Below are 14,026 nucleotides of genomic sequence, written 5' to 3' on the forward strand. Positions count from 1 at the left end.
ACAAAAAGTGGCACAAACTTGTGTATGGAGCGAACTTGAATGGTAAATGGAAATTGAGTGGAATTTGGAGCACTTGTCCCACATGCTGAAATACCTCAGAATCCAGGACGTCTGGAGCATCTTAAGGACGTGTTCTAAATGCAAATTCTCATTTTACTAATTAAGCCAAATTGTGTTTTATTATAAATAAATTAGAGAATGTCAATGGTCATCTCTCTAAATACACAGTGGAGGAGCAACTCAACTGCACCCAAGAACAGTTTGGGAGACAGCTGAGAAGTATCACTGCACTTTGATCTGGGCTTAGCTCTAATTAAATGCCACTTTTGGTGATGGAATGACACCCATTTCCACCCATCAGCTGCAGAGGGCAGGAAAACAAACAGCTCAGTGGAATGATCTGCTGGGGTGAGGGGTGAGGGGTCTCAATCACACTTGCTCCATTCCAGGCGTCTTCTTCCAGTTCTGTAGCAGCCTTCTGCTTCCTTCTGAACTCTCCTAAACAGGTGCAGCAACCCTGCCGAGCAACAGCTGCATCGGTAATGTACAAAATTAGGTTTTAAACAAGATTTAAAAGGATATTTAAATACTTCATAATGATATGATTAAATTTACCCAAGATATTAACACTTTAACTTCCAGATCTTGAACTTAACACTATCGGGGACTATATTATTTTTCCTTCTCTCAACCTTGCAGTAGTGTCATTATCACGCACACAAGAGACACTGCAGATGCTAGGAATTAGTGTCATGTGTTTATTTTGCACTTGCACATATAATTTATGCAAAATTAAGTTTGTTAACTTACGTTTGTTCTCGTCTTGCAAGGTACCACGCTGCTGCTGCACGTATTCATGGCACGGGTACCTTGTGTATATGTCTATGACAACAATAAACTTGAATTTCGACATCTCAGCCCGCTCTCATATATTAACTCAAAGCAGTTGCCCAGAGCTTTCTTCACACTTACGCATTCCCAGCCATTTGAAATGTTTGACAGTCTCTGCTCTTTGCAGCCAGAGCAAACACAATTTAGCATCGACAAGAATCAAGTTCAAACAGAAGGGGGCATCTTCTTATAGAGGTCATTCTATATTTTCTAAAGAAAAGCATGGAAACTTAATTCTCAAAAACATACCCCCCTCCCCCCAAATACTGACATTTAAAACTACAACAATTGTTATTTTATTTTATGAAATCATTACAAACAAAAAACCGCCATTGAAAACTGGTGAACACAAGAGGTTGTTCCTGCAGTTTTTACTAGTGGTCAGAAACATTTGTTTTAAAAATAATCTGAAAGCCAGTTATCGCTGTTTATATTTCTGGTACTTTGAGAAATGCTCCTGTGGCACCTAACAACCTCACATCTTCAGCCTCCTAATATTTCTAATATGAATGGTTCTGGATATTAAAGGAATCAAGTGATACAAGACCATAAGACATAGGAGCAGAATTAAGCCATTCAGCCCATCGACTACACTCCGCCATTCCATTGTGGCTGATCCCGGATCCCATTCAACCCCATACACCTGCCTTCTCACCATAACCCTAGATGCCCTGACCAATCCGGAATCTCTCAACCGCTTTTAAATATACCTACAGATTTGGCCTCCACCGCAGTCTATGGCAGAGCATTCCACAGATTCACTACTGTTTGGCTAAAAAAAGTTCCTCATTACTTCTGTTCTAAAAGGTTGCCCCTCAATTTTGAGGCTATGCCCTCTAGTTCTGGATACCCCCACCAGAGGAAACATCCTCTCCACATCCACCCTATCTAGTCCTTTCAACATTCGGTAGGTTTCAATGAGATCCCCACACGTTCTTGTAAATTACAGTGAGTACAGGCACACAGCTGCCAGCCACTCATATGTTAACACCTTCATTCCTGGAATCATTCTCGTGAACTCTCTCCAATGATAATCCATCCTTTCTAAGATAAGGGCCTCAAACCTGTTGACAATCCTCCAATTATGGTCTTATAAAACTTCAGCATTATCTCCTTGATTTTATATTCTATTACCCCTGAAATAAATGCCAACGTAACATTTGCCTTCTTTACAACAGACTCAACCTGTGAATTAAACTTCTGGGAGTCTTGCGCAAGGACTCCAAGTCCCTCTGCACCTCTGATGTTTGAATTTTCTCCCCATTTAGATAATAGTCTGCACTATTGTTCCTTTGACCAAAATACATTATCATACATTTCCCAACACTGTATATGTAATTAGTCCAGGAAAGTGAGACTAAGATAGAATATCAATCATGATTTTACTGAATCAGAGCAGAGGAAAGTGATTCATTGGACACAGCCTTGTACTCAACGCCAGTAAGACCAAAGAGCTGATTGTGGACTTCAGGAAGAGCAAGGTGAGGGAACACAAACCAATCCTCATCGAGCGATCAGAAGGGTAGAGAGTGAGCAATGTCAAGTTCATCGGTGTCTATCCCTGAGGACCTAACCTGGTCGTAAGACATGGAGGCAGCTATAAAGAAGACAACAGCTATATTTCATTCGGAGTTTGAGGAGATTTGGTTTGCCATCTAAAACACTCAAAAATCTCTACAGATGTACCGTGGAGAGCATTCTGACAGGCTACATCACCGTCTGGTATGGGGGGGCAGGGGGGCTACTGCACAAAATTGAACGAAGCTGCAGAAAGTTGTAAAATTAGTCAGCTCCATCATGGATACTAACCTCCATCGGATCCAATACATCTTCAAGGAACAGTGCCTCGGAAAAGCAGCATCCATCATTAAGGATGTCTGCCACCCAGGACATGTCCTCTTTTTCATTGTTACCATCAGGAAGGAGGTATAGAAGCCTGAAGGTACACACACATTGAATCGGGAACAGCTTCCTCCCCTCTGCCGTCCAATTTCAAAATGGACTTTACCTGCATTACTTATTTTAACTTTAACTTTAAAAAAATGTTCTTCGACACTAGTTTGTGTTGCTCAACTCCTTATAAAACTGTGGGCACATTGTTTACTGCAAACTATAACTTGCACTGTGCCCTATTGTAACCTGATCCACATACCAAATAAAGTTGTGATTATCTTGTTTACTTGGCAACACTTGACGAGATTGTGCAAAATGCCTTCCCCGCAGCTGCTGCTCCATGTTCTTTCAAAACATTCCTTAGTGACTCATTCTAGTCCACTCTGCTCATCTCAAACCGCCCCATCCTTAAAGTGTGTTGCCATATTCTCAATCCATGTGGATTTCTCTTAAATCTATATCAATTTAGTCCAATGGCTCAGCCCCTCTGTGGTACTTGGCGACATTATTGTGCCCATCCTGAACAATGGAGGCAAAATTCTGGATTTCCTTTCCGGAATGAAGATGGACAGCTGGAAAGAGTATTAGCAGGATAAAGTTTGAGATTTTGATTCAAATCTGGTGAGATTTAGTATTGCTCATGGAAAAGGACAGAAAAGTTCTATACTGGGGCAAGGCCAATTTCACTGGGAAAAGTAGACTGAAGAGGAACCAATTTGACAATAAATCACTCTTGGAGCAACGGGAAGTATTCATGAATGAGATTCAGCTGGCCCGGGCTTCCACGTTCCCATGAAACAGAATTTAGCCAAATCTAGAGCCCCAGGTTGAAATAAAGCAGAAAGAACAAGTTTGCCAGGTAAAAGAGATTAGCTTAGGATGCGAGTAAGCACAAATTCAGTGGCCTAGGGGCCTGTTGCTGTGCTGTATGACTATAAACAGTGTGGAATTGGTAGGAAATTAGGAAAGAAAGGAGAGCTTAAAAAAACATCAAGTATAATCAAAATCCAATAAAGAGTAAGAGGATAAATTTGGATTGAGGCAACCTATGTGTGGAGACAGACTCTTAATAAATAGTCGGTGGCGCTCTCCGCAAAAGAAGGCTTGATGTTGAACAGAGAGGATTGTTTCGGTCAGGGTAAACATATGGAATGATGAATCACTGATAGGTTTATGTCGTTCAAAGTGGATAAATCCAACCTGAATAAAATTTAACATTGTATTAAAAACAGTGAGGGAAGAAATAGCAAATGCTCTGGCCATCCATCCTCCCTAACCACAGGACTAGGAGGTTCCTAACACTGGTGTTGTTTAAAGCAGGAGGAAAAGATATATAGAAATAAACATTGGTAGTGGACAAGCTATTGCAATCAATTCCAAAGGACAGTTTCAATTGTCACTCAAAAGACAGACCAAACACAGACAGTGAGTATGTATTTGTCAAAGCAAGGTCACATCTGAGCAAATTGCCCGCTTTTCAGGGTATTAAGAATGATTGAAACAAGAACAGGAATACTTGAAGAATTCAAACCAGTCAATCAGCATTTGTGGAAAGAGAAATCAAGTTATGTTTCATGTCAGTGACCCTTCATCAGAACTGACATCGTCTTCATGGGTTTTGTCCAGGTTTTTGACACATACATGATGAGGGTTGGTTGGTCATATTCAACTGTGCTATTGGTCCCTCCATCCTAAAGATGGTCTCCTGGCTCCATCCTCTAAACCACATTGGCCATCCCATTAATCCTACCCTAACCTACTCTGCCCTCCCCACAAACCTATCAAATTACACACCACCAAGATTCTACTTCTCAGCTGCATGCTAGAGATGGTAGCAAATTAACCCTACAATCCACACATTTTTGTATATGGAATGAAAGTGCAACGTCTCGGGGGATCCCATATGGTCACAAGGAGAGGGAATAACATGGACTGGAGGTCAGGATTGAACACGGATCACAAGAGCTGTGAGACAGCCGCTCTCCTAGTTGTGCCACCACAAAATCTCTATAGCTGTGTTCCCAACACTCATTACATTCCACTTGATCTTTCCTTCTCTTGCCAACATGCATTCGTTCCCAAATCTGCAGATTTCAAGTCCACATTTGCTTGTTTAATTCTTTTCCTTATCACCAACTCTCCACTCCATCTACACACTTGGAAAGATAACTCAGCAGGTAAGCAGTGTGATGAAGAGGGGCCAGTAGATCAAGGTGGTGAGGGATACTCGGTTCCCTTCCTCAGTAGTACTTCTCCTGAATCTTTCCCATCTACCATCACCTTAAATATTCACCCCATTCAACACACACTAAATGCTGGACGAACTCAGCAGGTCAGGCAGCATCTCTGGTAATGAATTAACAGCTGGAAGTTTTAGGTTCAGACTCTTCCTCATGACTGAGAAGGAAAGGGACAGAAACCAGAATAAAGAGGTGGAGGACGGGGAAAGAGGCTAGCTGGAAAGTGATAGGTGAAGCCAGATGGGTGGGAAAGGGCAAAGGTTGGAGAAGGAGGAATCTGATTGGAGTGGAGAGTGGACCATAGGAGAAAGGGAAGGAGGGGCATCAGAGGGAAGTGACAGGCAGATGAGAACAGGTAAAAGGCCAGAGTGGGGAAATAGAGGAAGAGGGGAGGGAAGAGAGATTTTTTTTATTGAAAGAACTAGATATTCATGCAATCAGGTTGGAGGCTATCCAGACGAAATATAAGGTATTGCTCCCATTCACCCATATCTTCCCTTCGAACATCCTGTAAAGAAAAAAATGCAGCACCAAGCTGAGAGACAAGTTCTTTAAAAAAAAGAATGCATATTATATTCGCTGGCTGTATTTTCAATTAGTACTCCTGATGCTTTAGCATTTAAAATTAACTTGCTGTCAATTTCCCAAACAACAATGATCTGCTGATGAGAGGTCTCATCGGATGCCACGACTCAAGCCTAAATTCCTATTTGATTTAAAGCAGCAAGAGAGATGAGGAGAAAATGAAGAGTATGCAGAGATGATGGCAAATGACAACAATCATATCATAACTGGAAGGGCTGCAGCTGTTGATGGAAACTGAATGATCTTAAAGAGAGCAGCAACTGGCTGGGGAACTCAAGACGGCTTTCTTTCAAACTCATTTTCAGGGTTGAGTTGTTGCTGGCATTTATTGTCCATCCCTCATTGATCTTGAGAAAGCAGCAGCTACTCAGTGTAGTAAAAGGGGAACACTGTTTCTGTATGTCACAATTATGACAGGGAAGTAAATGTTTTATTACCAGGAAATAGGCATGTAAATAAGCATTTTGCAAGCTGCATGGAAGTCTTCTGTAACTCCTTAATCAACCATTGGAGTATCAAACAGAAATTTGGTGTTTCACTTGGGTCAGATGTTAAGAGGAACGTAAATCTTCACCATTCATACATCTTCCTTGATGACACAACCAGCAGAACAAGTATACTGATCCACACAATAACCTTGCTCCTATTATTTTCGGTCCCCTGTTAATTAGTAAACTGCTGAGAGTCGAATAACCCAAGAGACAATAAAAGTACTCTAAACAAGCTTCAAAATGGCAGTTATGATTACATGTTCATTAATCAATGAAACAATTGAATAATTGTTGCACATGGGAAAACCATGTTGTACATGAGAAGCAAGCTCCAAATATTAAATGCTCTAATGTGCAAAATCTGTTAAAACTTGTGGGATAAAACAGGCACATTAGATTCCCTCCAAGTCCATTCATATGGGTCATAATATAATTTATAAGCTCAGCTACTGAAAGATATTGCCTGGATTGGAGACATGAGACAAACCATGCCTCTCAGAGTTAGTTGGAAAACACAGACACCTGACTATGTCCGGGCCAACCCTTTTTGCCTATCTACGTTAATCCCATTTGATAAAATTAGGATCATATATTTTTAGGCATTGCTTATACTGTACAAGTATCTGTCTAAATGCTGCAAACAATCTTGAAAGGTGGCTTATAAATGCCTGATGAAATTACTGTTCTGAACATACACTCCTAGCTTCGATGGAAGTGACACATGCAGTCTCTGTGTATAATTTCTCAGCTGGATTTTCTTCTCTGCCACTTCCTTTCTTAAAATTTGAATTCTAATTCTTTTTTTAAAAACATAACGTGCAGCCTGGGAATTACTTAGAATTCCAAGTGAAGTTTTGCCTTTAAGATTAAAACTCGGAAACCTGAATACAAACTGAAAGCTATAAATTATTACTCTCTTCATACTGTGTCAAGTTTTGAAAGGAAGCCACAGCTACTGATAATTCAATGGGTCCTTTCCTACTTGTTGTGTTGCCTTCTTCAAAGGGACACACTATGGTAAGCTGTGGAGTCAGAACTCATAAAAATGGATAATTTTGCCCAATTGGTCTGTGCCAACCTCAAACACTTACTTTGAACTAATCCTACACTAACTCCATTTTCTTCCCACGCTTCTCTCTCCTCCAGGTTTTACCATTTATCTTACACAAGGGCAATTTACACTGACCAATTTACCTACCAACTTGCAGTCTTCGGAATACAAAAGGAAGTTGGAGCATCCAAGAACTCAGGTAGTCACAGGGTGAATGTCCACATTTCACATAGATGGCACTTGATGTCGGGATTGAACTCGGTTGCAGGAGCTGTAAAACAGTGGCTCTACCAGCCATGCCACTGTGTTGCCCCATAGTCAGTGACACACTGGTACATTTCCGATAAATTCTTCCCATTATAATAAACCTCAATTCGCAATAAATGGGATGTAGCTTACATTTAGTTTTGAAGAGTAAATCAAGATTCACAGTTTTAACACCACTAAAGCCAATGAAGCCTTTCCAATTCATTAATATTTCTTTCTCTAAATACAAGGCATCAACTTTGCTTGGTATTGTGTACTTTTTTTAAGCTTTGTACCATCACATTCAGAATATGTTAGTATTTCCTACAGGAATACATCCTACCGAGGCGGTACCTGCGAATGGATATGTCAACCAATCCCAGAACCCTACACACTTCCAGAGAGAAGCTACATTCTGCCTTTGCACCATTGCACCCTGGTTTCTCTTCAAATAATTCACCATTTTGCAAATTCTGTTTTGCTCTTTCAAGGTTGCGTTGCCTCCCAAGTTCAACAACACTCATCACTTCCTTCATCCCCCACTTTCAGAATAGCAGGCGGTGACCAGTGGGGTACCGCAGCTGTTTACAATATACATTAATGATTTAGATGAAGGGATTAAAAGTAACATTAGCAAATTTGCAGATGACACAAAGCTGGGTGGCAGTGAGAAATGTGAGGAGGATGTTATGAGAGTGCAAGGTGACTCGGACATGCTGGGTGAGTGGGCAGATGCAGTTTAATGTGGATAAATGTGAGGTTATCCACTTTGGTGGTAAGAACAGGAGGGAGGTTATTATCTAAATGGAGTCAAGTTAGGAAAAGGGAAAGTACAACGAGATCTAGGTGCTCTCGTACATCAGCCACTGAAAGCAAGCATGCAGGTGCAGCAGGCAGTGAAGAAAGCTAATGGCATGCTGGCCTTCATAACAAGGGGAATTGAGTATAGGAGCAAGCTGTACAGGGCCCTGGTGAGACCACACCTGCAGTACTGTGTGCAGTTTTGGTCTCCAAATTTGAGGAAGGACATTCTTGCTATTGAGGGAGTGCAGCGTAGGTGCACAAGGTTAATTCCCAGGATGGTAGGACTGTCATATGTTGAAAGATTGGAGCGACTGGGCTTGTATACACTGGAATTTAGAAGGATGAGAGGGAATCTGATTGAAACATATAAGATTATTAAGGGATTGGACACGCTGGAGGCAGGAAGCATGTTCCCGCTGATGGGTGAGTCCAGAACCAGAGGCCACAGTTTAAGAATAAAGGGTAGGCCATTTAGAACGGAGTTGAGAAAAAACTTTTTCACCCAGAGAGTGGTGGATATATGGAATGCTCTGCCCCAGAAGGCTGTTGAGGCCAAGTCCCTGGATGCTTTCAAGAATAAGATGGATAGAGCTCTTAAAGATAGTGGAATCAAAGGTTATGGGGATAAGGCAGGAACTGGGTACTGATTGTGGATGATCAGCCATGATCACAGTGAATGGCGGTGCTGGCTCGAAGGGCCAAATGGCCTACTCCTGCACTTATTGTCTATTGTCACTCTCCCAAAGTAAAATTAGATTCCTACTGGCTTCTTCTCTTCATCTACACCACATGCATCCAGATTAGCATGTATAATTCTGTTCTTTACTTTAAATAAACAATTTACCCATTGCCAGTGTCTCATACCCTGAAGCCTGATGCTTTTCCCTTTCTCAGTACCTCCAGTCCTTCATTTCCTGGCTGGTATTAAATAAGCAATACTCAAGATTTAGCAAGTGTTGAGTAGAACAGGGTGTAATATACATGTACTGACATTCCATGTCTCATTTCACCCTTTTTCATTCTCACTTCTCTCTCTCTCTCTTTCTCTCTCTGAGTTTTACAGTTTTGTATTGGATTAATGCATCTGCACGTTTTTTTAATAATAGAAGATGAGTATCAAGGGTTCGCTGAACTTAGTTAGTTTCTACTCCAAAGGTTGATCTCCAAGGTCAAGTCCCAAAATAACATAGGAAAAGAGGCTATTCGTAATCATAAAACACAAGAGATTCTGCAGATGCTGCAAATCCACAGCAACAGACACAAAATGCTGGAGGAACTCAGCAGGTCTATGAAAATGAATAAACCGTCGACATTTTGGGCTGAGACCCTTCTTCAGGACCGTTAAGGAAGGGGGAAGACACTAGAATTAAAAGGTGAAAGGGAGGGGATGGAGGACAGGTTAGAAGGTGATAGGCAGTGGGCAATGTAATGGGTTGGAGAAGGAGGAATCTGATAGTAGAGGAGAGTGAACCATGAGTAAAAGGAAAGGAGAGGCACCAGGAGGTGGTATAGGGCGGTGAGGAGAAGAGGTAAGAGGCCAGAGTGGGGAAGGGTGAGGGAAATTCTTCCCAGAAGGAGAAATCAATGTTCATGCCCATCATGTTTGAGGCTACTCAGACAGAACATAAGGTGTTGCTCTTCCAACCTGAGAGTGGCAAAAGCAAGTGCAGAGCTTCATGGGGTGTTGGTGAGGCCTCCCCTTCCCTTCCACCCCCTCCCATGGTTCACTCTCCTCTCCTATCAGATTCCTTCTTTTCCATCCCTTCACCTTTCCCATCCACCTGGCTTCAACTATCATCTTTTAGCGAGTCCTTCTTCCCCTCCACCCCACCTTTTTATTGTGACACCTTTCCCTTTCCTTTCCACTCCTGAAGAAGGGTTTCAGCCCAAAATGTTGACTGCTTATTCATTTCTGTAGATGTTGCTGAGTTCCTCCTGCATTTTGTGAGTGCTATACATAATCATACTTATCAACATCAGTTCCTCCACCCCATGATAAATAAGCAATAGCAAATCACAGAAAGAAACTACAATGTCTTTATTAATAGAAAAAATCAAAATATCTCTGGCAACACCATTATCTGCTAAAAGCAACCATATTATCCAGCACCGAGACAGAAAGCATTTTATATATATATATATATTTTTGGATAGAACAGGTGCTTATCAGTTCCAGAGAGAAAAGAAGTTTTATATTTAATTGTGTGTGCCTAATGGTTGGCTTATTAGGTTGCGTTCTCATAAAAGGTACAGGTTTTTCACTGTTCGTTGCACAATTCAATGACTGGTGGCAGACACAATTGAAGGAATCAACAGGAGGACATCCATCTGTGGTCATGTTGACCAAATTCACAAGATTTGACAGAGGCCTTTCACAGGTTTCGAAAGTTCATCAGAGAAAACTTGTGTTTTCAGATGCGACTGGATCCATGCAGGACCAACCAGATTTCTGAAGTTTTGTTTATATCACCTGTTTTCTTCCTTGCTGTTTGAGGCAACACTCAAAGTTGCCATTCTTGTGGGCATGAGAAGAATGAATGCAGAAAGGAAATGATTAGCAGCAAAGAGCATTGATAGTCCTCAAGGATGTTTGCATCACCGTTTGCAAGGAAACATTAGTCCCATCACGTAGCACACCATGGCAAACAGGCTTCCACCTCCAATGCAGTTTTATTCGCAGTGGTAACTTGAACATACTGATCTGGCTTTAGTCTATATACACAGTGGTAGTCGTATATTATGTGAAAGTATTGGCACTATGTAACATCCTCTTCTTCTGAACAGTAGTCACGTCCCTAAAAAAAAATAAATAGCATTAATTTTAAAATCCAATAATGCATGTTCTTTCATTAAGTCACCTAATACAAATGGAATTAATGGCAATTCACTAATGTCATGCTATCCAACATAAAATGATTTTGTTATTATTCAGACTTACTTTTTTCCAGTTCATATTGCATGCTGCAATTTATAAAATTAAATGAAACAACTTTGATTTAATTAAGCATTCGTTACTGGTCTGAATTTGAAAAAAGGCTTTTATCTCCTTCCAATTTACCATCACCAGTCCTTGAAAGTACAAGTACTTAAGGTCAAAGTATGACTAGTGCAAAGTGGCAATTCCACACCAAACTTGAAACACAGAAAGCTGTTAAACAGTTGTGGCAGGGCTTGGATGCCATCACTTCCTTCACAGCAAAACCAAGAGAACTTTAACCTCTCACTTTAGCAGTCTGAGGTATCCACCTGCTTCAATCACCCTGGTGCCCAATAATATGGTAACTTGTCTCAATGTTTATTGTCCAGTAGATGCAAGTGCTCTTGGAGGTCGGTCATTAAGCATATCAACCTCTGCCTGTGGAGTGATCCAGATCTGCTCCAATTTACCTACCGTCACAACAGGTCAACAGCATTGACTCTCGGCTCAGCTCTGGAACATCTGGACAGTGAAGATGCACACATCCAGATGTTCTTCATGGACTACAGCTCAGTATTTAACACTATCATCCCCTCTAAACTACTCAATAACATCCTTAGTCTCGATATCGCAATGTGTAACCGGATCCTGGACTTCCTCATTTGCAGACCCCAGTCAGTAGAGATCGACAAAAACATCTCATCCACAATCACCATCAGAGCAGGTGCACCACGAGGCTGTATGTTTACCCCCTGCTCTATACCACTGTTGTTGGCCGAATCAAAGTGGTGACAAATTGGCATATAGGATAGAGATTGAAAACTTGGTTTGGTAATGCCACAACAACCTCTCTTTTTTTGTTAAAAAAATTATTTGTTTTTTGCTCAGCATAACAAAACTTTCAATTTTCAGATACATTTACATTTCTTCCCCCACAGATATCAGCTATCAGAACACTTCCATCAAAATATAGACGTCACAACGTCCTGTACAAAAGCCCTTATTACTACAGCAGACAGGTTTACATCTACACACTGCAGAAAAAGTTGCCATGTTTTATGAAAACTATTTGTTTTTGAGTGTAACATACATGCCAAAAAGTCCAAAGGAATGTATTCCATGATTAATTTACGCCAACCAAAAAGTCCAGGGGTCTTATCGGATATCCAACAAAGTGAAATGTTCTTCCTCGCACAAAAAGCCAGGAAGTTAAAAAGTTTTTTCTGATGTGCATTAATAATACGACTGCTGGGAAGCCTAGGAGAAAAGGCACTGAGACCAGTTCAAGCTCCATCTTCAGAATCTTTTGCATTTCACCCAAAATATCATTCCAGTATGCCTGAAGTTTGGGACAAGTCCAAAAACAGTGGGTGAAAGTTCCAGTATTTACTTTACATTTAGAACACACTGGAGAAACCCCCGTCTTAAATTTCGAGAGACGATCTGTAGTCAAATGGGCTCTTTGCAGAATTTTGAGTTGCAATGCTTTAGTTCTATTACAAACAGAAATTTTCTTTGCATTATCACAGATGTCTTCCCATATTTCAGCTGTAATTTCTACTCCCAGCTCTTCCTCCCAGACCCTTCCCCGCTGCTCAGCCTCTCCACAAGAACATTCCCTCAGGATGCCGTAAAAAGTACTAATGGAGACTTCACCCTTAGAACAAAATACCCTCTTTTCTATGTCAGAACTATAGAAATCAGTTAACAATGTTTTTTTTCCTGTATATAATCTCTTATCTGAAAGAAACAAAAAAGATCCTTGTTTGCTATGTTAAATTTCTGTACTATTTGACGAAAAGATATCATCGTTCCTTCATCAAACAAATTTCCTACATGGAAAATACCCTTAGAAATCCAAAGTTTAAATCCAGAATCCATTATGCCAGGCTGAAAATCTGGACTGCCGGTTATTGGAGTGAAGGGTGGTATTTTCGCTGTGTTGCCCTAAATTTGTCGCACCGCCCTCCAAACCCTGACTGTATAATTGTTATTGGATTGCAACAATACACCTTAATTAGTTTCATCTTATTGAGGAACAGCAAATTAATAAGAGGGCATTTTGCTTGTGAAGCTTCAATGTCTAGACAAATTGAGGAGGGGCCCCTGCAAACCCAGTCAACCACATAAGATAAAAAGGAACTTAAGTGATATTTTTTAATGTCTGGAAAATCCAGACCCCCTAGACTACTGGGAAGCTGTAACTTAGACATTTTAACACAGGCTCTTTTTTTGTTCCAGATGAAAGAAACAAACCAGCCATTTATTTTTTTAAGTATTTGTTGGGTAAAAATGACTGAAATCATTCATATTGGGTAGAGCAGACGAGGAAGAATGTTCATTTTGTTCAAGGATATTTGGCCAAGCCAAGAAATGGGAAGAGTGCTCCATCGCTCAAGATCCTGTTTGATTTTGTCAAATAACTGTGTAAAGTTAGCTTTGAACAATTGATCAAACGTAGGGGTGATAAATATGCCTAAGTAAACAAAACCTGTCTGCGACCATTTAAAGGGGAAAACATCCTGAGTGTCAGGTACCTGTTGCAGATTCCCCAGAGGGATAGCCTCTGATTTAGTAAAGTTTATTTTATAACCTGAAAAGGCGCTAAATGAATTGTTGCATTGTATAAGGTTGGTGCACTGATATAGCAGTGTTTGATAAGAAAATTAGAACATCATCCGCATACAATGTAATTTTATGTGACTATAGTCCTATGTCTGGAGCAGATATTTTGGTGTCTCGCTGAATAGCCTCAGCCAATGGCTCGATCACTAGTGTGAAAAGTAGTGGTGATAAAGGGCAGCCCTGCCGGCTGCCCCTCAGAATAGTAAAATTATCCGACCTAATATCATTAGTGAGAATCGCAGCCAAAGGGTCATTATAAAGAATCTTTACCCACTTAATAAAA

The 14,026-nt window shown here is 40.7% G+C and overlaps 1 protein-coding gene across 3 annotated transcripts in view; it reads right to left on the reverse strand.

The window, feature by feature from the left end:
• Positions 1-10,224: 10,224 nt before the first annotated feature.
• LOC134354669 (uncharacterized protein C1orf21-like) overlaps positions 10,225-14,026 on the reverse strand; it is a 215,466-nt gene continuing 211,664 nt past the window's right edge. For all 3 annotated transcript variants that reach the window (XM_063063764.1, XM_063063765.1, XM_063063766.1), the window contains exon 7: positions 10,225-10,996. In XM_063063764.1, the coding sequence (XP_062919834.1) occupies positions 10,958-10,996 (39 nt within the window). In that variant the 3' untranslated portion in view covers positions 10,225-10,957. The remainder of the gene's footprint in view (positions 10,997-14,026) is intronic.

This window comes from Mobula hypostoma, chromosome 12 (assembly GCF_963921235.1).
Source record: "Mobula hypostoma chromosome 12, sMobHyp1.1, whole genome shotgun sequence".
NCBI classification, from domain to species: Eukaryota; Metazoa; Chordata; class Chondrichthyes; order Myliobatiformes; family Myliobatidae; genus Mobula; species Mobula hypostoma.